The sequence below is a fragment of the Symphalangus syndactylus genome, chromosome 8, assembly GCF_028878055.3.
Source record: "Symphalangus syndactylus isolate Jambi chromosome 8, NHGRI_mSymSyn1-v2.1_pri, whole genome shotgun sequence".
In the NCBI taxonomy this organism is placed as follows: domain Eukaryota; kingdom Metazoa; phylum Chordata; class Mammalia; order Primates; family Hylobatidae; genus Symphalangus; species Symphalangus syndactylus.
Genome location: NC_072430.2, coordinates 114,859,365 through 114,886,728, shown reverse-complemented (window position 1 = coordinate 114,886,728; position 27,364 = coordinate 114,859,365). Strand labels below are relative to the sequence as shown.

The 27,364-nt window shown below is 34.4% G+C and overlaps 1 protein-coding gene across 2 annotated transcripts; it reads left to right on the top strand.

The window, feature by feature from the left end:
* Positions 1-345: 345 nt before the first annotated feature.
* MYL1 (myosin light chain 1) lies at positions 346-24,817 on the top strand. 2 transcript variants are annotated; one of them, XM_055287850.1, is made up of 7 exons: positions 346-608; positions 12,607-12,634; positions 16,550-16,693; positions 20,566-20,739; positions 21,186-21,263; positions 23,896-23,938; positions 24,500-24,817. In XM_055287850.1, the coding sequence occupies exons 1-6, from the start codon at positions 483-485 to the stop codon at positions 23,922-23,924; spliced, it is 579 nt and encodes a 192-aa protein (XP_055143825.1). In that variant the 5' UTR covers positions 346-482; the 3' UTR covers positions 23,925-23,938; positions 24,500-24,817. The 2 variants fall into 2 exon arrangements, with proteins under 2 accessions (XP_055143825.1, XP_055143826.1); XM_055287851.1 differs by lacking the exons at positions 346-608; positions 12,607-12,634 and adding exons at positions 11,507-11,580; positions 12,330-12,354.
* Positions 24,818-27,364: the final 2,547 nt, after the last annotated feature.

Sequence of the window (27,364 nt, the reverse complement as noted above, 5' to 3'; positions counted from 1 at the left end):
ATCCTTCAGTAAAGTCTCTTAGGCAAGGTGGGAAAAAAAGATTTACCACTTCAGCAGAACTGTAATTCTACCAAGAAAAACTACAGTCAATCTACCTCACTGTCACCAAAGGATCTGAAGCTGCCTTTGTCATATTTCTTTCTCCTTTATATATGGAGGTGGGGGAAAAAAAAAAAAAGGAAAGAGAGTTAAAAAAAATTGATGAAACCCTGACCCTTTAGATTCCATTTATAGTCTGAGCCGGAATGCCATCCCCCTTGACTAGAGAACTGTCCAATCCAGCCGCATGTGTCAAGATTCTATTAGGCACTAAGTGAAATATATATGCATGCCCTTATACCGTTTAACACTCTGGGTCCACCTTCAAGACACTGGGCTGTGGATCAACCCAACCACCACTCCTCTTCCAAGAATCATTTTGACAGGTTCTTTTGGAGGAACTCCTTCTCTTTTTAACCCACCCTTTAAAAAAAAAAAAAAAAATGGCACCAAAGAAAGACGTGAAGAAACCTGCGGCTGCAGCTGCCCCAGCCCCGGCACCGGCACCTGCACCTGCCCCTGCCCCAGCCAAACCCAAAGAAGAAAAAATTGACCTCTCTGCCATTAAGGTAACTAAATGGATGAATTGTTTGGTCACTGAAACATCTTTCAATAGTAAGGATCTCTAGGAACTTGCAAAGGCGTGTATTTTTCATTGAGAGGAATAGCTTTATTTAGTGAGCTGGTAGATTTTGAAGAAGAGAATCCTGCTTTTAAAAATGAATGCCAGCATATAATTTCAAAAATTAATAGAGTATGGTATCATGTGTGAAGCCTGTGCTTGCTCTATTTTTTATTCTCAAGTTTCCATTTTCCCCTAAATTGCACTTTTACTATTTAGGAGAAAAGTATATATGTTTAACGGTGTTGCATTTAAGAATATTTAAACCAGTGTTTGGGTTTTAAATAAAATCTCTCTGGAAACCAGATCCCTTACTTACAACTACATCAAAAGGAAAGTTTTAGCCCCTACTTATTTCCAGAAGTTTAAAAACAGCTGATGGCCCAGTTGTCCTTTATGGATTTGACAGTTGCTTTACTTCTTCTGTAAAAGAAGATTTTTTGCAATTCAAGTTAATTCTCCCTTCAGCTTTGCCTAATAAAATTTGATACAACACTAAATGAGATTTCAGTGCAGAAAATTATGCACTCAAGTGTTTCAGTGACTATAACTGTCATCTTATTTATCCACGGTATCTAATTCAGAATTTGTGAGTTTCTTCAAAATGAAACTAACAAAAATAATTATAAAACTTGCTATTTACATGGCTTTTAGCTTATGTCTTACAGTATTTGCATACTGATCTTGAACTAAGAAAAATGTGATTAATTATTGTGTTAACATTTTGTTCTCAATTATTGTGGCAATTTGTTCTCAATTGCCAAAAGATTATCTGCTTTTGGAAAAATAGGTACGTCTGTTAACTTGCAGTGATGTGACTCATTAAATGTGCACCTTCTCTTCATTCACTGAACTCTGATTGGCTCATATTACAATTTGAAAATTTTTATCTAAGGAAACCTGCCTTATATGGAAAACCAATGAGCAAAAGTGCCCATGAGGTGATCTTTTCACTTAAGCCAAAAGTTGTATATGTAATAAATCTCAATTTTGCCAATTGACCATCGTTTACTTGTAACTATGATGCTGACCCATAAACAAACATTTCATTGACTATTTAACTATAGAATTTTTTAAGTCCCAAAAACATTTAGTTAGATCACCCTTAGACATTATGTAATGAATTTAAATATATTCATAATTTATATAAAATTCCAGTTAAACATGAAATTTTGTTTAAAGTATAAGTAAATTATCACGAATATTTAATCTTTAGTTTGTAGGTATTTGGAGTATTTGAAAAAAATTGGTCATAGAATATAATATTGATTAAGAACTATTCTTAATGGATATCCATTTAGGAGGACAAAAAAAATATATGTCAGGTCTTCTTTCTACCTTGAGGACTGCATGCATACAGTTCTTTAAGAGGAAACCAAATTTTTCATCTCCAGCAATCCTAGTTAATGTATCCTTTATAGATGCATACTGTCTATACTACACAATAAGTGAGATCATCGCCATGATAGTAATTCTGATTGTCCCTCATCTTTAACTCTGCACTCTATAGTAACATCAGACATATGAATCAGTGTCAAAGCTATTCCTTTACTTATTGTGATATATAAGACAATGTTACCTGTTTGTATCTGGTATTACAAACTTCTGGAAAGAAAAGAAAATGTACCTTTTTACCTAAGAAGCAAATGAAGTATCTAACTAATGAAAACAGGCATTAATTTTCTTCCCTGAGGAACTGTGTAAGAATGCATACATAAATAAAAATTTAGTTTGGCAGGTGCGAGATCTCCAAGAAAAGACAAAACATCTCTTTTCTAATCCAGAAATTAAGCCAATTACTTGTTCATAGTCAGTAGAGAAGCAACACTTTTCAGAATCTTGAAAATTTGTTTATTATTATGTCAATATGTTAAATTGACATATTGACATTCATCTGTCAATATGTTAAATTGAGTTGTACAAGCTTAATATTGTGTAATATTGTAAGGATACAATATGAGCTTGTACAACTAAGCAAAAGAAGGAAATTACCTCTGGAGTGTCTCTATGAGAATGCGGTATGCTCCATCTTTATTATTTCATTGCAGAACAAGAGATGTGATGGATTCTAATAAGGGACACAAATCAAAAAGAAGTTAAATGAATCTGGAAGAAACAGGAAAAAAAATAACCTTTATCTTCCATTCAGAAGGCCCATTTGCAACAGAGAAAAAAAAGAGAAACAAATGGAAACTAACACACTTTTTTAAAGAAATGTAAATGTCTTCAATGCTTTGCATTCATTAATATGAAATAAATCAGTGCATATTTAGATGTATTCTAGCATGGCCAAAGAAAGTGATACAACTTGAGAATTTTATAAACTTTAATTTTATCCCAGGAGGTAACAGACCTAATTAAAACATACATTAAAACATTTTATATTATGATGTTTTTAATCACTTAATAATGTTTCTAGATATATTACCTCATAAAAGCTATACAATTTTTTCAAGCAGATAAAATGAACTTTAAAGAAATTAATAGAGCTGTTATATGTATTCATTAACTTCCTGAAAATTCAATAAAGAACAAAACTTAATTGGATTATAAACTTTCTTTCATAAATCATATAAGGTTAGAAACTTGGCTGTCCTTTAGACTTTGAGTAATGCTGTAATTTAATCATAACTGCATTTGTGTAGTACTATAGTCAAATTTCTCCATAGTATTCCCAGCTAATATCTATGTTTCATATTGTAATATGCTACATTTAATAGCCATATATTTGATTCCCCCATAAATCTTGAATATAATTAATTAGTTTTATCAACTTCTTAAATGTGCTTTCCAATCTGATTTCCTGGTTTGTTAGTTATTAGTTCACAACATTTCTTCAATTGTTCTGACACAAATTTTATGATACTCTCTGAAGGAATGCTTACTTGATGTCCAATCCTAATGGATTTTCTATGAGTACCCTTTTCAACGACAAAGTACTGCTGATATTTGAACACTAAAGTTATTGTCCTTGGTGGTTCTAAGCACTCTTTGCCTTCAGAGAGCTAATACTTCCAGTAACCCAGAACAAAAGAACACAGCCTAACAGAATCACAGTTACAGGAATTAAAACCCAGCATAAGTATGGTTGTAGGTTCCAAAAGAAGAATACGCATTGCTCAAAACTGCAACCAAGCAAAATAATGAAAGTAATAACATAACCATGTGCCTAGATTGTAGATCTTCAATGTGTAAGTGAATTTTCTGCATGATGCATGCATTGTATATCAGTATTGCTGTGAAGTGATGGGATTGTGAATCATGTCTCTCACTGTGCTGTTTGAGTTTTAATTCTCGTTGTATTCACCGCTTAATCAGGTCAGCACTGACTAGATATTGTGAGCGATATTATAAAATGTGGTAAAGGTACAGAATGCATTGACAGAAACTATCAAATAACAAATCTTGCATCAACAATTGACCACATGCTTGGGAAGATTTAAACTTTCAATTTAATGTATAAGGTAGAAATCTAATGTTCCCAAATGCATCTACTTACTGATGGGTATTCAGTGGAGGCAGATAGTTGTATATGCATTGTGGCACCCAATTTGTTTTGGCCCAGGTATAGGATTACTTTTGTTCATCTGTAAGTTCTTTTTTCGGATTTCTAACAAAGCTAATATAAATCCAGTTTCCTTTAGAAGAATTTCTGAGAAAAATCAAATGAAGTCATGCTCCACAAAAGGCTCTGAAATCTATAAAGCTTTTTGTAACAATAACCAAGATTCATTGTGAATTTACTCTTTGCCATGTTGTCTTATTTAATACTCACAATAGTACACTGAAGTTGTTGTGTCCACTATTCACAAGTAAAGAAACTGAGCTTAAAAGAGGGTAAGTGCTATACATATGATCAAATAAGTAGTTAAGTGATGGACCTAGGGTTTAACTTAGCAAGCAAAATCCAGAGTCAACTGTGTTAACCATATCCGAAACTACCACTCTTATTTATAAAAAGTAAGTTGCTGTTTCTAAGAATGTGTAAAGGAGACCTTTTTACTCTTAAGGGTATGAGGTAGAGTGGTTTTTATATTGCCCTGCACAGTCCTGTGTAACCAGAAGAGGGGATGACAGACACATCAGAGCAAGTTCACCAAGACTTTTGACCTTGACTGTTCACTACTATTCTGTTCTCCACAGCTTTTCCCTATCTTAGCACCTGACAACTTGGGTGTTTTGTTCTACAGAAGGAGGGTGAAATATCAGGAACCTAGAAATGTTCCTATTCATTTTGTTCCATCTTCCTATAAGATGTTGTAAATGGAAAACGGATATTTTTTAAATGCTATTAGATATAATGAAACTGAGTTTTTCTAGTAATTTTGGTTTTGTTTAATGAAACACACATACATCAAATATGACCTTCAACTTTTGCTATCAGGCTAATTTTCTAAGGAGGGTATGAGATCTCTATTTTGTTTACAAAAAACAGCATTATTTAAACTGGAAATCCCAACCTATATTCTTTGGGATGGTATGCAGAAATACAATGCCACATGTACAATATGATAAAACCTTAACCCTAACTACTCTGAGTAAAAGAACACATGTAATCAATTTCTAATTAGAAAAACATAGTAAAAATATGTATAGGTTGTTTCTAACTTTTCTTTACATGATCTTAAAAGTTTGTTTTCTTTTACTCTGGCCTTTTAATAGTTCAAATTAATTTTTAATACAACTGTAATGTTAGCCAATTGCAATATTAATCCATTTGCAGTGTAAATATAACCTCAGGAGCAAATCAGAAATTATTTGACACTATCACTAGGTATCAGTATCACATATCCTCTTTCAAATGTCTGTGCTGTAACAGAAGAGAACAGGTGGAGAGAAATGGGAAAATATTAAAGGGCATTTTGTAATTTTCTCTAGAATTATATTTTGATGGATAATGCCTTTGAAAGGAAAATGCAGCTTTGAAAAGAAGAGATATGTTCACCAATTAATAGTAAATAACACTTTTAAGTAAAACTAAATATTTGCAAGACAAGGAGACCATAAAGTGACCGTGCCAAATTTAGCTCTCGGCATTTTAGTGCTGCAAATGAACCCCTGGCAAGTTGTTTTTAGAACTCATTCCATAATTACCTAGTATTAAGCACCATCTGACTCATGGTGGAAAGGATTATATTTAGTCTGCGCTGATACTACACTTTCTTCTGCTGCTCTTCAGACTGAAATACTTTTCATATAAAAATAAGATCTTCTGTGGTTGTTTCTATATCAACTTCTACAGTTTGTTTCTTACCTCAAATCAGAATTTGAAGGGCAAAAATTACAATATAAAAGTAGAAATGGCTTCAATTATTCTAGTTAAAAGGTATATTATATGGACGATAAATTCTGGCTATTCGGGTCACAAATTAGTAACAATGAAGTGAAGCCAGACAAGAAAAGTATCCCTAAAGATATAACTACATCTTACCAACTTTATACTCTTCCTTTCACTGTGATAAAGTACCTATTAAATGTCCAGTGGCATATGTCTCCTGTTTATAAAAAAATCCAATGGGCTTGAACATGGTGTTATGAAGTTATATTTTGTTTAATTCCTGTTTATCTAAATTACTTCAGACTAATATTACCTATTGAATTTTTAGGCATCCTTCCTTTCCCATTAAAATCAGTGAGTTGAAGTAGATTCTACTGACAAAAGGATGGAAAACTCACAACATTGCAGAAACATAAGGAATCCTAGAAATCGTGCAGTAGAATATTTTGTACTGAGGAACTATAGCCTAGATGAGAGAAGTTATTTAATCAAAAGACCCATGATTTATGATAAGAAAGCTAAAACAAAATTCCCAATCTAGCTCTCTTTCCACAAGTTCTTTAAGTCTCCAGAATGGCAATGCCAATATTCTTATCCCTGCTGTCACAAAAGGAACTTTTATTCCAGACAAATAGGAAGAAGCAGATATTTATGTCTTAAAACATACACACAAAGATTTCTTAAAATGAAAGAATGAACAAAAACACAACGTAGGTTTTTAAGAAATTACATGCAAACAAATGCACAAAAGAGACAAAAGTATGGCCAGCTCTCAAAAAACTTTAAGTTTCTTTATCAACTATTAATCATGAGAAAGCTAATGAGAAAACTGAAAAAGTATAACAGGTTGTGTTTCTAGATTTTTATTAAAATTCACTTAGACCTCGCTTAGTTCCTGTAGGTCTGAATTGTTTTAATAGTTGAGTTTTTGCTCTTATGTGACTGAATTCAGTTGACTGATCTAGGACTTCATAGCACGAAATTAAGGATTTTATCGCGAGCCAGATCAAATTATATAATCTAACCACCTAATCTCTCTTATATTACAGAAACTGGGCTGGTACCATATTCTCAATACTCTTAATTTCCCCTGTTTATACCATATTATAGTAACTAGACTATATATATATATATATTAGCCTAAGTATATCCTATGTTGAAGTCAAAAATGCAAAAATATTTATTTCGTTCGACTTGAGTTATTCTGAAGCACAAAACTCCTAAGAGTTCCAAAATAGTGCTTTTCCTGGCCTTTTATGGTGGTTCCTAGAAACTCTGTGAGATTGGAGTGAAAATTAGGTAAAGTTTAAGGATTTATATACATCCAGATCTTTGGTCTCTCTGCCAGGCGTTAAATCAGAGAGCACACAGCAGTGTTTTCTTTGATTGAAAACTGGCCCTGATTATATTAGCTTCTTTATTTAGCCTTTCTAGTCATTAGTCCCCATTGTATGTTGCAAGGACCATCGAGTTCTTTGAAGAATGTAGTCTATGTTCCTTCCCAGGGCATTTTCCCCCAGTATTCGATGTTACATGTCTCCCCAATTATCTTTAATTATAGCTCTTCTTCTTTTACTAAGGCTTAACCTACATCAATTCCAGAGCTGTTTGATTAGCAGCATTTTAATATTTTTTCTGTAATTCAATTCTTTGTTAGGTTGGTACAAAAGTAATGGCAAAACCGCAATTACTTTTGCACCAACTTAATATATACATTTTTCTGATGTTTAATTAGTTAACTTAATCTCATTATTACTATTAGAAAGATGCTTCTCAAAGTAAAAAAGAATTTGTAAACATTGTAATAAAAATTTTTTAGTAGCAGTATGTTGCAGACTACTATTACCTAAATCTGGCATCAAATGATAGCACGAATCATAAAAATGTGGAATGTAACTAGTTTACTAAGAGTCTAAGATAAAATGTAGGCTAGAATATAAAAGAGCCTTAAAAAAAAACAAATTGAGGATTGGAAAATTAGAAGTCCAGGTCAAAAACATTTATATAAAATCTAAAGGAAAGTGCTAGAAATATAAAAGTACATATATCAATAATTCAAAATGAACATGCTAACTTTGAGCAGGTGAAGTCTTTTCCCTCAGGGTGCACAACATTCTAGAGGAGAAGTTTATATTTGAAGGGGGAGCTTAGGATATACATGTTCTAATAATTTCAACTTAGTGAAAATCTATTGAGCTTCAAATATAGGCAAGGTATTCTATAGAGAGTTATGGAGGGATGAACCCTAAGAATAAGGCAAGGGAAGTGCTCTATCGGAGACAGGTTGGGGTAGGCTTACATCCAGGTCCACCTCAGGAACAAATGACTTCGGGAATGACCTATGCTTCCCAGTTTACATTCAGGAAGGTTAAAAAACTTTCAGTGGGATGAAGAGCTGGGTGATGTTGAATACTGGGGGAAACAGAGAGGAAACATTTCTTTCAAGGGAAACAAATGTTATCAGGGCTTGTCGCATATTTAATTTGTAAAAAGAAGCAATGAGAGGAGAGCATTCCAGAGAGAAGAAAGGTAGATCTGATCTTTAAAACTAATTGATGACATAGAGAACTGAAGCCAAAACCAGCTGACATTGTGTATTCATATTACAAAATTAATTTGCCTTTGTTCAAAGGACTGATTACCCCATCACTATAACCCCAAGGAAGAGAGAGAGAAGATAAATTTTGTCATTCATAAAAGTAAGCCAGACAGAAGAATCGCTTGAACCTGGGAAGCGGAGGTTGCAGTGAGCCGAGATCACACCATTGCACTCCAGCCTGGGCAACAAGAGTGAAACTCTGTCTCAAAAAAAAAAAAAAAAAAGTGTGCCAGAAAAAAAAAATTGGATTTCCCATTTATTCTATGAGCACAGAATCTAGGTATTCTAGTTTTTAAACTACAGTTTTTTCTCTAGACTATACTGTAGCCTTCCCTACTGTTGTCAAATAAAGTACTCAAATATTTATACTGATTCTCAGTAAGTATCAAAAAAATCTAAATGCATTCTCTATGTGATAAAGGTATGGAGAAAGACTAGGGTGAAACAGTTAACGACTGCATACCACTTAACTGCTTCTATTATAATAATAAACTTTATAGTATCCAAGTTGTTAGAAACAGCTTACTCATAACATAAATACAACTTTTTTTTTTTTTAAGATGGAATCTCGCTCTGTAGCCCAGGCTGGGGTACAATGGTGTGATCTCAGCTCACTGCAACCTCCACCTCCCGAATTCAAGTGATTCTCTTGCCTCAGCCTCCTGAGTAGCTGCGACTATGGGCGTATGCCACCAGGCTCAGATAATTCTTGTATTTTCAGTAGAGGCAGGGTTTCACCATGTTGGCCAGGCTGGTCTCAAACTGCTGGTCTCAAGTAATCTGCCCACCTAGGCCTCCCAAAGTGCTGGGATTACACACATGAGCCACCACACCTGGCATAAATACAACTTTTTTTTTTAATTTTTTTTTTTTTTTTTGAGACAGAGTTTCACTCTTGCTGCCCAGGTGCAATGGCACGATCTCAGCTCACCGCAATCTCCGCCTCTGGAGTTCAAGCGATTCTCCTTCCTCAGCCTCCCTAGTAGCTGGGATTATAGGCATGCACCACCACTCCAGGCTAATTTTGTATTTTTAGTAAGTATAATTACAAAACTAAAAAAGAACACAAAGATAACATGGTAGGCTCTGATGCTTTCATTTATGTCAAAAATTATAAGATTCCAAATCTTGTAATATTCAAAGTTACACATTTCCACCTTTGTCTTTCCCTTCCATTTCCCCCTAATGACTCAAAGCATTTTTTATTTTTCTATTAAATTTCATTTCCCAATAACCTTTCAAAATATCAAGCTATTCATCAAAATGTTTACCTGGGTACTAATAATTTTAAAATTATATTTTCAATCTTCATTATGGGACTCAAGATTCTATGAGATTTTTTTCTTACTTATAAACTTAGAGCCAAAAGTGATATGCATATTAAATGCTGATTTCTTCTGAAATGGTTTGAGGAGAAGCTACAAAGTATATGTCTTTCTAGAAGGGAAGACTTCATGCTTTTTGTGACCATCCCCTTAAAAACAGTTGCTGAAGCAGTACTCAAGTTACAATTAATCTCCAATATACATTATGCCTGTGAGCTGCTTTAAACATGTAGAAAACTGATAAATATTTGTCTGAACTTTAGTGGACATCCTAAGAGGATCTTTTCCTGTACCACTTTTCCCAGTACCATTTCCAGAAGGGAGTTTCCCGCTATTTTCAGGTAAGCTACCATGAAAACCCATTGCTGGCCAATCCCCTAGATACCTTTAAAATTCTAAAATACAGTTTTGGCTGGGCAAGGTGACTCATGCCTGTAATCTCAACACTGGGCAGGATGATGGCTTGAGGCCAGGAGTCCAAACTAGCCTGGGCAACATAATGAGACCCTGTCTCTACAAAAAGTCAAAATAAATATTAGTCGGGTGCAGTGGCACACGCCTGTAGTCCTAGCTACTCAGGAGTCTGGGGTGGGAAGATCACTTGAGCCCAGGAGTTTGAGGCCGCAATGAGCTGTGATTGTGCCACTGCACTCCAGCCAGGGTGACAGAGCAAGACTCTGTCTCAAAAATAATAAAATAAAGTAAAGTACAATTTCGTATTCCACAAGCTCTGCCATGCATTCTTTTGGCTTCTTGGTCTAGGGACTGAGCCATAGAGTGTTTGCCAAGGCAGAAGTAGAAACAGAAGCAGCATGATCTAGTAAGAACTTATGTGTAGTTAAAAAAAAAATGTATAGGATGAGAGAAAAATAATGTAAAAATGATCTATCAGCTTTCCTGCCTAGAAAAACTTCTGAAAATAAAGAATATGACTACTCAGCCATTATAAAGATAACAAGGAGGGAAGAAAATAACCAGACCTAACGTCAGGAGACTAAAGGAGAATGATGAAAAGCGGAGATCAAAACTATTCCTGGCTTAGATTATGCTTGTAAAAGAGTGATCTTTAATTGGAGATTGAAAGATCTGACCAGATTGTCACTTGAGTGCATCCTAAGAAACATGCAGAATGCGCATGGCCTTTTCAAGTCCTCTGAACTTTACCATAAACGACAGCACTTCAGAGGATGTTCCTTCTATAGGAACGTCCATTTGAACGTTGCCATTTGAAACCCCAAACCAGTCCCATCCAAAAACTTGCATTAATACCAAAACTTGCTGACTAGAAGTTTGCAAAGTCCACGGTCATCAAGAGAAGGGTCTGGCCCAAGACCTTAAAGAAATTCTAAGCTCTTCTGCCATTGAACAAATAGGAAGCTTCTTAAAGGAATATGCTCCAAGAGAACATCTTGGAAGTAAAGACCATCAAAGTACCGACAGGCTTCCATCTCACTATGGCTGTCTACTCCAAGGTTCTGGTCACCTAAAAATAGCTCTCAGGGTACAGATCCATCTTTCCCTTTGCCCTAAGAAAGCTAAAGAACTCTCCAAGGGGTGTGGCAACTTATCTCTGAAACCTGATGCTAGCTGTGAAGTCAAAGCTTGCCCAGAAATAAAAGGAAGCCTCAGCCAGGGAGGACCCCACTCAGGGACCGGAGCAGCCCTCAACTCACTCTTCCGCTTCCCTGCTGTGTTGCAGCCCAGCCGCTCCATCATGGTGGGTCCTATGAGACAACAATTTGTCATTTATAGGAGAAAATAGATAGAGGATATGATCTTATTGAGAAGAAAGATAGGCAAAGAATGGAACTGAGGAGAGAACATATTCAATATGAGTCTTTAGTATCTACTTTTGGGTTTTGTTGAGATCCATTAAAGATAGGAGTAAATAATTAGAGCTGTTTATCAGCTGGAAAAATACATCTTCCAAGAGCTGTGCTTTATGCTTCACCAACTCTTGCTGTATCACATAAGATTCATTATATCTAAATTTAGAAGAAAAAAACCTGTAGCTACAGCAAAATATTATACATTAAAATACAATCCAGTGATGCTGATAGCTAAAACTAAGTAAACTGCTTTTGATGCATTGGGTTTTGTATACTATTTTTTTAAGCACTGGTTAAATAGAAGACAGACTTAAGGTAGTCTTTTTAATGTGTATATCTGTACTTTAACACCGTGTATCTTATTAAGCATATCTTAAATATACTATAGATGATTTTTCTAGGAAGTATTAAGTGTAGCATTTGTTAAGTCATTAAGATACAGAAAGATATTCCCTAATTATCTTTTGCAATAGCTTTTTATGTTCCTAGATTCAAAAGTATCCTAAGGCAACCTTCTTAGGCCAAGACACCTACATAGCTTCCTAAAAATCTCAGAGCAACCCGCACTTATTCTTCTGTCAATGCATTTGAAAGAGTACTAGTTTTTTTTCTTTCTTTCTCTTCCTCACCACTGCAGTCCTTCAGTGCTGACCAGATTGCTGGTAAGTGAATTGAGTTTCTCTGCTACAGATGTAGGCACAGCACTGCCTAGTTTCTGCAATATTACTTATCTTCAAGGCATGTTACATTATGGCTCAACCTGTTAGTGTCCAAGCTATGCCTGAACTCTGAAAAGTAGGCTGACTTTTGGAGCTTACTTTGAAGATTACTCAGGGAATGAGCTGGATACAACTGAAAATCAGAACATTTTTGTTTGGTTAAAACATTCTTTGTGGTCAATTTCTTTCTAACAGATCGAGTTCTCTAAGGAACAGCAGGATGGTAAGTTTAAAAGCTATGGTTGTTAAATGTGCACACTCATAAAGATGGCATGTGTGAAAACCAACTCCCTTGGGATGAGATTAGCTCTTCCTAATTATCCCCACTGGTGTTGCCATTCTAAATATAAATTGCTCTCGATCACTCTAAATATAAATTAGCTCAACCTGAAACGATTGCTGATACTCAGTAATCAAAGGTTTAACAAACAAAAGATAAGCACCACAAAATAGGCCCTTACATTTACTGATATCTAAATAAAACCAATTTGATACAATAGATAATACCATATATATATATATATATATATACCAAAAAGATGTAGATTTTAGATGGTTAAATTGCTAATATAATCCTTTGAGATTTGACAAGTCTGAATTGTCAATTTGAAAAACAAAATTTATTATAAAACTGCCCAATTACTAAACCTATATCATTTCAGTGGATAACATAATGAGTTGTAGAACAAAAATGAATTCAGAAACAAAGAAGAATTAATTTGTCATAGAACTGTAGAAGGAACATTAAATGTCTCCTGGTTTAACCCCTTCCTGAGATATGCAAGACAGACTCCAGAGAGGTGACAAGACTTTCTCAATGACTCAAAGAATTAGTGATAGGAGCAAAATCTGACATTAGTTTAAGTTGATTAAAAATTTATTTTATAAAAACGATTACTAGCTAGGAGACTCCAAACTCTTAAGATTCAAGAGAATCTGAATAGTTTCTCTAAAAAGTCAACCTTTTCACCTTTGGGTCTTTGGATCCAACAGATCCCACACTCCACAGGAGCTTAATGTTTTCATTAGAAAGTGCAGGGAGGAATGTTTTATGGAGTGAAAGAGTCACGTATCTAAATGAACTGAGACATAAATAATATAGATGGAAGGAGGAGAAAAAATTAGCTTCAAAATATTGTATAAATTAGAATATTGGTCATAAGTATTATGTCTGTATTACATATATTATGATATGAAAAATATAAATAATTATAATTATAGGTGATTAATAAGAACCTATTCAAATACTCAGTTCTCTACCTAAAGGATTCCACATTCTTCAAGTCTGTTTCTGCGTCTGAAATAGTTCATATCTGAACACAAATTGAGAAAAAGGGATATTTACTGTAGTACAGACTGGCATGCATCTGCATCATGGTTGATGGCCTCATGTAGACAGATTAGATGATTTGGTGACTCATAACTCAAGATTATTTGAAATTATACTATGAAGGACTTTTTTCTCATTGAAAACAATTGGTGATTCTACCATAATTTGTTTGATTTTTAATGCATTTTAACTAGTGATGCTGCTACATTGTCACCTACAGCATCTCAGTCCTCTCAAATAGCTAATTTACAGTTGTTGTGACCAAACTATTGTAGGATCAAGCAATGGAGGACTTAAAAACCCTTGCAAGGACTCAAGGATTTAACGTTGAGCGTTAAACCTTTTATTGCATCTGTGAAATAGATTTTAGATACAGAAGTTCAGTAAACATGGGTGTAGTGTACTGTTTTCTTTGTGGCAAGAAAACAAATGTAAGCATTTTAAATTATGTGGAAAAACTATAGTTTCTTAAATGAAAGTATTCTTTAGTTTGTTTCCTTGTTTAGTGGTTAAAGAATTTTGTTCATGGCTGCTCTATTGGAATCTATCACAGGATTGAAGGAAAGGGTGCAAAAACTGGAAAATTACATCATTCTAAAGGTCCAAGTCTTGTGCTCTCCAGTAGACACTAGCCACATGTGGCTATTTAAACTTTAATTAATTAAAAATAAAATTTAAAATCCATTTTCCTCACTTGCACTAGTCACATTTTAGTGTTCAAGAGCAACAGTTAATAGCCACCTTTTTGGACAGCCCAGAATGACAATTCCATTATTATCAAAAAGTTCTAGAACAATACTGTTATAGACCAGAGGTTAGCAAACTTTTTCTTAAAAGGCCAAATAGTAAGTACGTTAGGCTTTGCTGCCAGTAGAGTCTCTGTAAAAACAACTCCACTCTGTCACTGAGGTGTGAAGAACGCCATAGACAATTCATAAAAGAATGGGAATGGCTGTATCCGAATCAAATTTTATTAAAAAGAAACAGGCAACCAGCCCCTGGAAAATAGTATAACCAGCCCTGGTATTAATTCTTCAAGAGAATAAGTAAACTTTGGGTTAAAACTCTGGGGTAATAAAATAGTGTCTTTCTGGTCTCTGCCTTTAAATCACCAAAAGTGTTAATGTCAGAGTGATTCTATTACAGCCCATAAAATCCTATTTCTACTTCGGCATCTGACCAGGGTAATAGTGAGCCTGCTGAGCAGTCTGTCCATGAAAGCCTGAAGCCAGTAACAAGAATAGTTCAGTTTCACATGTCCCTTAGAAAGATGAAAAATAATATTTGACTAATGACTTCTCAGTGCCTGCAGCAAGTTTTTTAGCTTAGGGAATTGATCTGTAGTCAAATTGCATACAATTCGAGGGGGAAGTTTTAACAAATAATGGTAACATGATCTGTAATGAGTTGTGAATATAATGTCAATGCGATGTTAGATTAGGGGATGGAAGAATAGCAAGATGGAATACTTTGCTGAGTAATCTATCTAGACAGCACCTTTTGATCTGAAACCACTGATAGCCTAAAAAAAATGCTTTCACTTCTACCAATTTATTCACAAATGATTTTTTGAGTATTGTTGATATTAACTGGAAGTCACCAGCAGTACTTTTGGGTTTCCCAGAAAATGTAATCTAGTTTATAAGTTCTAAATAAAATGGTTTTACTGGCCCCCAGATCCACAGTAGCACCCTTTCTGTCTTTGATATACGTTTCTAAATTCTTTGTCACTATAATTTTGAAAGTCAAACCAGTTCTATCAAAAGAGAATGATGAAATTTAGAGAAAGTAATCAATACAATGATAATTAGAATAGAGAACACTTTAAAACATGTATTCATAAAAGAATGGGAATGGCTGTGTATACTTAATACACACACATACACACAAAATGAATCAAACTGGGAAAATGTGACTAAAATTGATGGCGTCTACCAATGTGAATATCTTGGTTATGATCATATAATTTTGCAAAATGTTACTACTGGAAGACACCAGGCAGAGCATACAAGAGATCTTTCTGTATCATTTCTTACAACTGCCTGTGAATCTACAATTTTCTCCATAAAACTGTAATTACAAGGCATACCGAAATTCTAAAGCTGATATAGCAACATATGTCCATATGTATTATTTGATAAAAGGGTAAAGTATAAAGAGATTATCACAGCAACACACCAAAACAAATATTTCTCCTTCTGAATTAATTATACCAGGAGCCTAATAGAGTCACACACTAGTTAATAAACTACAGAATGTATAGATTTGTCTCACCTTTCTAAATTTTTCCTGAAAAATAAAGTTATTCCTGGAGAAAACTGGTTAAAGGGATAACCTAGGAAATTTGTACCTCAAGAGGAGGTTTTTCTACATAATTTGAAAAGTTTGAGTTAACCTCATATACCATAAGACTGATTGAAAATTTGTTCTTTTTGAAATTTTGTTAATCTTGTTAATTATATGAGAGATTATTAAAATTTCTCAAGGCCTTAGAATTTTTTAACCCAATCCTGCTTTCCAGGCAGGTAAAGGAAATATGAATATGACTAGGAGCTCCAATTTCCATATCTGATTAACAATAACAGGCAACTTAAAGTTGGAAATGCTGTTTTAAAATAATCCCAAAAAGAAATGCTAAGTTTTTGCCAATGATAGTTGGAGATACAAAAAGAGAATCCAAGATAACAACTTGCACTGTTGGCAGAAGTTGTAAAACAGAAGAGTTTGAACTGAATTTTTGATGGAGTTAGGTTTAATTAATAGGTTAGAGGAAGAAAAGAGCACTCTAATGCTTCTTGCTTTTTGCAGAATTCAAGGAGGCATTTCTCCTGTTTGACAGAACAGGTGATTCCAAGATCACCTTAAGCCAGGTCGGTGATGTCCTTCGAGCTCTGGGCACAAATCCCACCAATGCAGAGGTCAGGAAAGTTCTGGGAAACCCCAGCAATGAAGGTAACGCATCAATTTTTCCAAGAAGTGTGGAAGTATAGGGAAGTGTGTAGCAGTGTGTGTGTGTGTGTGTGTATGTGTGTGAAAGAGAGAGAGAGAAACATTGATTTAAAAATGTTTCACATAGTAGGGCTCAGTTTATTCCTGATTGTGGTAAGTGTGCCTCTTGGCCATATAAAGTCTCAGCTTTTTTCTTTATAAAATAAGTTAAACTTCCTTTGAGAATTTGCAAGCATGGTAAAATGTCATGCTAATATCTAATGTTAAGCATTAAATATTAGAAATAATACCTAACGCTAACATCATTTCGAATGTTCATAATTAAAGGCTAATGAAATAATATCCAAATCTGCACATTTTTTCAGACTTCAAATCTTCAAAGGCAAAAACACATTTTGGCAAAGATGTTAAATATGACTTAAAACACTTTATAAACAATTCTGAGTAAATTCCAGTGGCACAGTTCTAGAGAAGTTCTCCTCTGATAAAAGCTGTGGAAATGAAATTGCAACTTTGTCAAGCAACTGAAAAATACATGCTGACTGCCATATGCTCTGTCCTTTGACACCCTGCTTCTAGAAGCAGGGTGTCAAAGGACAGAGCACAAGGATAATCCTAGGAAAAAAATCAGTGATAAATGTAAGTGGCAAAATTGCAGAAGTCATTTATTCAATCCAGAAATCCAGTCATTATTCTAGAATAAGGAAATTATTTTTAATCCCAATGGTTTTATTGAAAAGTATAATAGTCTAATGGAAAATGATACTCAAAACAAACAAAAAAGACAAGACACATTTGCAAATTGTTTGACAAGGGATTAATATCCAAAATATATAAGAAACTCAGCAGCCAAAAAAAAAAACCCACGAATAATCCAATCAAAAAATAGGCAAATGAACTTAATAGATATCCTTCAAAAGAAGATATACAAATGGCCAACAGATATATTTTAAAATGCTCAATATCACTAATTACCAGGGAAATGCAAATTAAAAACCACAATGAAACACCATCTTATCCACATAGAATGTTCATTATTAAAAAGACAACAAAGATGCAGAGAAAGGGGAACTTTTATATACTGTTGCTGAGAACGTAAGTGCAACCATTGTTGAAAATAATATGGTTTATCAAAAAACTAAAAATAGAACTATTATATGATCTAGCAATCCCACTACTGGGTATATTTCTAAACAAAAGGAAATCAATATGTCAAAAAAATATGTATTCCCATGCTTACTGCAACACTATTCACGATGCCCAAGATATGGAATCAACTTAAATGTCCATCAACAGATGAATGATAAAGAAAATATGGTATATATACACACACATACATATATATATAGACACACAGTGGAATACTATTTAACCATGAAAATGAAATTTTATTATTTGTTGCAAGATGGATGAGCTTGGAAGACATCATGTTAAGTAAAATGATCCAGGGACGGAAAGATAAGTCTACATGTTCTCACTCATATGTAGAATCTAAAAAATTTTAATCTAGAGAAGTAGAAAGTAGTGCTTTCTAGAGACAGGGAAGGGTGGAAGGAATAAGAGATAGCCAGAGGTTGGTTAATAAATACCAAAGTACAGCTAGATTAGAGGAATAAATTCTAGTGCTCTAGTCCCTCCCAAGTAGCTAAGACTACAGATGTGCACCACCACACCCAGCTACTTTTTGTTTTGTTTTAGTTTGTTTTGTAAAGACAGGGTCTCGCCATGTTGCCCAGGCTGGTCTCGAACTCCTGAGCTCAAGCATCTGCCCACCTCAGCCTCCCAAAGTGCTGGGTTTATAAGCGTGAGCCACTGCGCCCAACAGAAATGTTATTTTTAAATGCCACTTCCCAACTTACCAAACATCTATCTTTAATGAAGAGAGGAGGGAATAAGAGATAGCCAGAGGTCAGTTAATGAATACAAAACTATAACTAGATTGGAGGAATAGTTCTAGTGTTCTAAAGCACTATAAGATGACTATACTAGCAACAATTCATTTTCTAATAGCTAAAGAGTTGATCTTGAATGTTCCCAATACAAAGAAATGATGTGTTTGAGATGATCGGTATGCTAATTATCCTGATTTGATCATTACACATTATACACGTGTATCCAAATTTCACACTTTACCCCATAAATACATACAATTAGTATGTGTCAATCAAAAATAATTTTTGAAAGAGATACAAAACTGAAGTTTTTCAAGTAGATATTCAGGCTGTTTATCTTTGCCATTAGGAAACAGAGAGAGGGGTGTGAGATAACAAATAATCTTTTTCTTTCCCTTGACAGTTGAAAATTCTTTGGAGACCTTCCTTTGCCAGAAGAAAATTTGATTTCAGGAAAACTGAAAATCAGCCTGCTTACTTCATTTTCTTTGGAAGGAAATTTCCAATTACATCATGTAGAAAAGCCAAGAGCATGAGATAAACTGAGCAAGCAATAGGGCAAACCCTATTTTTATTTTTTCTTCTATTTTTTCTTTTTTCTGAGGCAGGGTCTCACTCTGTCACCCAGGTGGGAATGCAGTGGCATGATCATGGCCCATTGCAGCCTCAACCTCCCAGGCTCAGGCAATCCTGCCTCAGCCTCCCAAAGTGCTGGGATTACAGGCGTGAGCCACCACACCCAGCCAAACATAATTTTAATTTTTTAAATTTATTTCTTTGAGATAGGGTCTCACACTGTCATCCAGGCTAGAGTGCAGTGGCGTGATCTTGGCTCACAGCAATCTCCACCTCCCAGGCTCGAGCAATCCTCCCACCTCAGCATCCCAAGTAGCTGGGGACTACAGGCATGTATCACCATGCCTCGCCTTTTTTGTTTTTGTTTTTTATAGGGATGGGTTCTTGCCATGTTGCCCAGGCTGGTCTCAAACTCCTGAGCTCAAGGAGTCTACCTGCCTCGGCTTCCCAAAGTGGTGATGTTACAGGTGTGAGCCACTGAGCCTGGCTGAAACCTTTAAATGTCACCTTCCAATTTAGCAAACATCTATCTTTAATACAATTATTTGGTAAAATACTCATTCAGCATTCAAATTTAATTTTTTAAATATTACTCAATATAATTTCAATGTAAAAATATAAATTACGTGTAATAGAAATACAGAAGAGTAGTAAAAAAATTTGATTTGGTGAATACATAACTTTACCCATTTGCATACATCTGGATAATATAAAATAGACTGTCCAGATTTTCCATGAATAAGATTTACCTTGTCAGAAGATAATAAAGTCCTATCATCTCCTGGCCTCTAAGGTACAAAGAAGTCAGGAGATCACAAAGTATTTAACACACACTCTCTTCTTGTAAACTTCTCCTTAAATTACTTAAAATTTAAAGAAAGGGAAGGCCCTCCAAAAGCTGGGGACAAAGGTGGAATATGTACTAAAGTTAAGTTTTACTGTATTAATCCACTAATGAGTTTGTTGTATCTCAGTGCATTTTTCTATTGCTTGCAAGTATTTATGGGAAATATTAAATGGACAATAATAAAGAAAGCTAATACTTATTAAGCACTCAGTTTATCCTAGATATTCTATTAAACTTTGCACTCATTAGCTCATTTAGTTCTCACAATAACACTATTAGTTATCTCTATTTTACAGATGATAACTTGAGGCACAAAAAGGTTAACCTGTGCACCGTCAGAGTTGCAAATGGTAGACTGTGCATAAAAGCTCAGGCACTGGAACTCCAGACCTCATGCCGTTAACTATTACCATATTCTTGATATTTTAGCAATTTACCAGCTGAAATGTAAGCTGTGTGAAGGTTTTTCAGATAACCTAGAATAACTTTTCAAGTTTAAATTGTGACTCAGAGTTAGTATTATGGTAGCTAATAACCCTCAAAATTGCAATTTCTTACAGAGCTGAATGCCAAGAAAATTGAGTTTGAACAATTTCTGCCTATGATGCAAGCCATTTCCAACAACAAGGACCAGGGCACCTACGAAGACTTTGTTGAGGGTCTGCGTGTCTTTGACAAGGAAGGCAATGGCACAGTCATGGGTGCCGAACTCCGCCATGTTCTAGCCACCCTGGGTAAGGGAATTTATTTCAGTGGACTTAGTGAGACAGAATATATAAAAAAGAACATGACAGGAGAATCACGTCATCACCAAAATAGGAGGAAAGACTACAAAGGGAAAATGGGGAAAAAAAATAGTCAAAAGTTAATGACCATTTCAATTGGCCTCAGTGGCAGTGAGTTTGGTGAAAATGTTAACTTAAAATATTGGTAATGAATAAGTAAAGGAAAGCATGGTAGTTCTTATAGGACACAGTTTGTATGACAACGGGTAATGTGTATTTAATTAACTCATTCAAAAACCAATTAGTTGACAATACATTAAGTACCAAAAGAATGGGAAAGTCACAATTCCTACATGCCAAGAGTTTAGTCTCCAGAAGCCCTTGACTGATGACCTATAGTGGATTTTGAAAATATCACGTGGCCTTCTTTCTAAAGGAGAGTTTTGTTTCATCAGGTGAAAAGATGAAAGAGGAAGAAGTGGAAGCCCTGATGGCAGGTCAAGAAGACTCCAATGGCTGTATCAACTACGAAGGTAGAATCAATGCTCACTGGTGGTTACAACAACTCTTAACTGATCAGATTGATGATGGACTCCCTTTGAGCTTCTTTTCCTCTTCCTTCCTTATTGACATACATATGACAATCAATTGCATAACTCTAAAAAGATATGTGAGGATCTGAACATATAAATAACATTTATTCCAGTGTGTTTTAGCAATACTGTGCATTGTTTTAAAGCTTAAAATGTATTTTCACATATATTTTTTGTTAGATCTTCAGAACATCCCTATGAGTCAGACAGGGCTGATGTCAGAAACAAATTTAATAGAATATTAAACTTGAAGAAATCTCAAAGTCATTTACTAATATGAAGCAATTATGAAAATGAAACTTTGGCCCAAAGAGGTTAAGTTACTTGGTGAAGGTCAAATCACTAATGGCCAGGCTGGTGCTAAAATTTACTTCTTCTCCTTGTCTAGTGTTCTTGCTTAAATGAAAGTCATCCCACAGTTGCCAATTGTTTAATTCCTGCTACCAATTTATAGCAGCTTCACCCAGAGGGTGTGAAAGCAATGCACTACACAAAACAAAGATGCATAATATAATTTACAAATTAAAAATTTTTTTTAATTTGTAAGAAAATTTAAAAATGTTTCTATCCCCAAAGAGAATGAATTAAGTTACATACAAATAAAGACAAAAAGAGAAAAACAAAGAAAAGAGAATGATAGGGGAAGAAAGGAGAAGGACAGGATGGAGAAGAGGACAAAAAGAAAGGGCCTAACCAAACATATCTTCACTGACAATCTTGATTAAACTTCACTTTTTTCCCCGTCGACAATTCTTCACATTTGGCTATTACCATAAATACACTCCATAGAGAATCATTCAATAAATATTGTTTGAACAAGTGGACAGTCATCTAGAAAATGAAGTCAAATCTGAATTTTATGCCAAAACAAATTTCAAATAATTTACATGTGAAATGTAAAAGCTAAAAACATAAAGAGAACAAAAATCATGGAAGAATTAATTTTATAACTTTGGAGTGGTTACGTTTTTTCTTTCTAATAGTGACACAAAAACCAGAAGGCATTGAAAATCTTGACAAATTTAACCATGTACTTTAAAAAATCTATATGGCAAAAGCCACCAAAGCAAAGTCAAAAGACAGCAGACCAGAAAAAAAAAGTTTCAATTAATACCAGAAAGAGCTAATTTTCCTAATAAAAAAGAACTACTACAAATTAATAAAAGATCATATCCAATAGAAAATTAGCAAGCACATGAACAGACAATTCATAGGAAATAAAATGAATAAAATGACAAACTACATTAATAATTTTTAAAAATGCAAATTAAAACTACACTGACAGCTGGGTGCGGTGGCTCACGCCTGTAATTCCAGCACTTTGGGAGGCCCAGGTAGGCGGATCACTTGAAGTCAGGAGTTCCAGACCAGCCTAGCCAGCATGGTGAAACCCTGTCTCTACTAAAAATACAAAAATTAGCTTGGCGTGATGGTGCACGCCTACAGTCCCAGCTACTCAGGAGTCTGAGGCACGAGAATCGCTTGAACCCAGGAGGCGGAGGTTGTAGTGGTTGAAGATCGCATTACTGCACTCCAGCCTGGGCGACAGAGCAAGACTCTGTCTCAAATAATAATAATAATATAAAACTACACTGTGATAATCATTTTTCAATAAGCTGATTGCCAAAGATTAAATGTTTGGGCACACTTTGGGCTGAGGAGAGGGTATGGAAACAGGCAATTTCATGTATTACTGATGAGAATGCGTATTGTTAAAACCACTAGGTGATGGTGTGGTACTACTAATTGCAGCAAATCTACTCCTGGAGAGACTTAGTCTCTAGATACACTTTCACTCAAGTGAGATGACCATATATAGATGGTTATTCATTACTGTGCTGTTCATAATAGCCAATTTTTTTAATAATTTAATGTCCAAAGTATAATTTTATCAACATATCAATGTGAAAACAATTGAATGTCCATCAATGTATCAGTGTGAAATTCTCTGCAGCCCTAAAAAATAGGGACACTCTTGTGTACAGTTATAATATCTGTAAGATAAATTATTAATTGAAAAAAGGAATACAAAACAATGTATAGAGTATGACATTTTTTGTGTAAAAAGATTTTTAGAAACATATTTATGTGGTCTTGTATGCATAAACAGCTCTGTCAATTTAGCTATAAAAAGGGGAACCAGTTGCCTAGCAGACAGTGATGGGAAACATTTTGTTGTTATATACCCTTTCATACTTTAAAGAAAATATTTTAAGCATAGCTGGGCACAGTGACATGTGCCCGTAGTTCCAGCTGCTTGGGAGGCTAAAGCAGGAGGATTGCTTGAGCCCAGGAGTTTGAGTCAAGCCTTGACAACACAATGAGACCCCATGTTAAAAATAAAAATGTATGTGAATGTACCACTTATTCAAAAAATTAATTTGCAAAATCAGGGCAAAGGTCATAAATCCACTACTAAGAATTAGGAGCTATACACACCTTAAATACAAAAGAAAAGAAACTACTGTTACAGCTAAAAATAGGATTGAGCTAACTCATTAAACCTCTCTTTTATTAAATTTGACTGTTTCCTAACTCTAAATTGTCTATTTTGTCTGTTTTGCCCCTACAGCTTTTGTCAAGCACATCATGTCTATCTGAATGGAGCTCTCAAGGTATATACCAGTTCCCTCTTTAATATTTAAGGCTTTCTTGATATTGTGTTTTTTAAAACTTGACAGCGTCAGTTTATATGCTGTAGATTAATATTGGTTCTTAAGAGATATTTATATTAATTAGAAAATATTAATGCCTTGAGATGGGTTATTTAGAAATAGAGCATTTTTGTACGAGTGTATAAGCAAAAACTTATGAGGTTTTTGTTTCCATTCATAAATTCTATCTTTGTGACTGTACTACAATTATGCAGTAGAGACTCAACAAACCAGAGACTAGTTAATTAATTTAATTGGAACAGAACACTAATAAAAGCACAGGCAAACGTTTTTTGTATAACCAAAGTAGTTGTTAACAGTTTCTGCTCTAGAAAATCGTGTTATAACAGTCCAAATTCAAGCACTTGCAACCAGGTTCTTACAACTAGGAAATGGCTCATCTTGTAAGTGCTGGTTCACTTTGTGCTTTTTATTCTCTTACACTTCACATTATTTCCTCCTGAGTTTTCTTTCTGAAAAGATGCAATCAATATCTAATTCATTTTCCCTTTTTCTTTATAGAACAAGCATTGTTTTGGAAGACTGGCTGGAAACTTATTTTAACCACACCCATGACAAACTCTCCAGATCTGTTTACCATCATTCAGGAAAACAAAGCAATGTGGACTGTTCAAGACTGAGCAACTCCCTGAATTTTTATACATCTTCAGTTTTTCTCTGAATTGAATTCATACCACACAAACAAAGTATCTGCTGCTCTAGATGAGAAAAATAAAATATTGACAATCTCAAATCCAAGCACCATTCTTTATCATCTACCATGAATCAACAAACATTCTTAAAACAATAAATCAATAAACAATTTTGGTCAGTCTGGAATGTTCAAGTCACATTGCATTTTTATTTTCTTAATGAAAATAATTTTTAAAACTTCAATTATTTTGTTAAATGTAGAGAATATTGACAAATTATAAACTTTTAAAAGAAGAAATCACTGCAGTCTACATAGCAATAACAAATTGAATAATAAAGATAATCATATGTTATTGAAAAAGTGAAATAGAAATCTGAGGAAATTCTAACTGGATAAGAGACATTTTTATAAAAACTATGCAGGTAATTTAAAGTGAAAACAGGTTTCTTTGGATTTGTGTAAATCATTTTGTTCAGGGCTTGATCTATTTCACTTCTAGTGACAATCTGGCATATTAGAAAAGTCTATCAAGCCCTTGATCCTTCTCGCTTAATGTCTTCAAGGATAAGATTTAAAGTGACCTTTCAGCTATAACTTAAAAAAAACCCTCTGGGATGGGATTGTTGCTTAAGAACTCAAGATCCTGTTTATTAATATTCTCTCTCCAACTATGATTCCCTCCCCTTTGCATGTCCATGTCCCAAAATATCAGTTCAATCTTTTAATAGACGTCAAAAGTGGTAAGACAAATTAACAGAAACGTTCATAGTGTAAACTTTATTTCAGAATGCTATCACCTGTCACTTTTTCTTTAGAACACATTCTGAGGGTAAAAAAATTGACTATTTAGAAGAGATGAGTGGTAAATAGTTCTCCATACCCCCCTAAAAAGATAATTTTAATATATAGTATTATATAGTATTAGAAAAGTACCTGCCTGCCTATAGATCTTTGGAAGCTGAAACAACTTTCTCCAGATATTGGGAGCTTCAAATCAATGTGTTCCTTCTGTCTGGCAAAGGGTCACTCAGATTTCAGTGGCAGAACTTTAACTTCAAACTCTGCTTCTGTAGTCAAGATGATGTTGCGACACTGAAATCACTCTTTTAAGGAAAATGCACTATAGTCTCATGATCTTTAAGGCCAAGTTTACCTAAGACCAGGAATTGGAAATATCACAGCCTCATCCAGTAGAACTTTCTGTGAAAATGAAAATCTATATCTGCTCTGTCTTATATGGTAACTACTAGCCGCATGCAGCAATTGAACATTTGAAACGTGGCCCATGTGATGGAGGAATTGAATTTTAATTGTTTCCTTTAATTAATTTAAATTCGAATTTAAATAGTAACATGTGGCTCTTGACTACTATATTGAACCACTGTTCACAGCTCTTAATATATATTTATCTGCAGGTGTTATACCAGGCAATTAAAAATGTTTGTTTTGATTACAAATGACACTATGTAGAGAAGTTGACTGGTACAAATAATTCAATCATAAAAGGCTCATTTTTGTTTTGGGTTATGTGACTAAATATCATTTCTTCCATACTCCTTTAAAAATTTTTAATTAGAAAAATGTGATGTCTACAAGGTATTAAATTTTTAATCTCAAGTTTTATATTTAGTGATTCTCCCTCAAGACCTTATAAAACCGCTTTAACCCTCAATGGGATAATATCTAGTACATTGTCATGGGAACTAACCTTATTAAATTACCATGTGTGAAATGCCTGTAACTCAAGTAACAGCAGGTGCAAAATAAAGTAGCAGGCGGAAGAGTGACAGTAATTTTTAACATCTACACCAGCTGGCAAAGATGACAGGTGCCTAATTCCTCAGTCTTTAAAAATAACTTTTGAGAAGCCTACACAGCATAAGCAAATATTTTCAAGTTTACTTTTTAGTTATCTTCAAGTTACCTTTCTGACAAAACGTAATAATATACACTAATTTTTGCAGAAAAATATGTTTGAAACTTAAAGAGTGCACAGGAACTTAATTTATTCTCTATAAACAAAATAAACAATTATTAAATTGGAGAAATAAAATTTAATTTTTAGATTTCACAGCAAAAATTCAAGAAACATTATATAGGAAAGAATTCATAATGTGTCTTTCTTAAATTCTATCTACATTTCTTTTTCTGTGGTGGCAAATATAACTTGAAATTTAATAGAACAGAGAAAAAATATCTTCATTTAAGTTCTAAGTCTAGAGGAAGTCATGAATCTATAGATATATTCCATAAACCACCTCTATATTCCAAAAGAAAAGAGGAGATTAAACAATTATTTGGAGTCCAAAGAATTATGCTCACTTGAATTATCAAGATAACTGAAGCTAATGAAGAACAAAACGAAATAAATTTAGAAATGATCTTAACTTTACAGTTCCATGAGTGAGCCCCAGGCTAAGAGAAGTCAGTGCAAAAGGGAAGGGTGATGAGGTTCCAAGGACCTTCTGGGAATCTTTTCAGCAATTTCACACAAAGATAGATTTTTTTTTAGTTGATCATTAATAATTGGTAAGAAGGAATACTAGCTATACCTTGCTTTGGCCTTCATCTGCCAGCAATGTGATTATCCAGAGCTACTCTGCCTCTACCATGGCCATGCAAAACCAAAAAGCAATACCATTCTCACACAAGGGCAAATGTGGCTGATGCCCTGGATCTTATATTTTAGAGGGAGCCACTCCAGCCTTCCTCCAGCCACATACCCACAAAGC

What these genes read in the sequence shown, in the direction of transcription:
- MYL1 (XM_055287850.1), top strand. Translation starts at nt 483, where the DNA reads ATGGCACCAAAGAAAGACGTGAAGAAACCTGCGGCTGCAGCTGCCCCA. An exon ending in TTGACCTCTCTGCCATTAAG is followed by an intron (nt 609 to 12,606) that starts GTAACTAAATGG and finishes TCTTTCTAACAG; the next exon opens with ATCGAGTTCTCTAAGGAACA. An exon ending in TGGCTGTATCAACTACGAAG is followed by an intron (nt 21,264 to 23,895) that starts GTAGAATCAATG and finishes TTGCCCCTACAG; the next exon opens with CTTTTGTCAAGCACATCATG.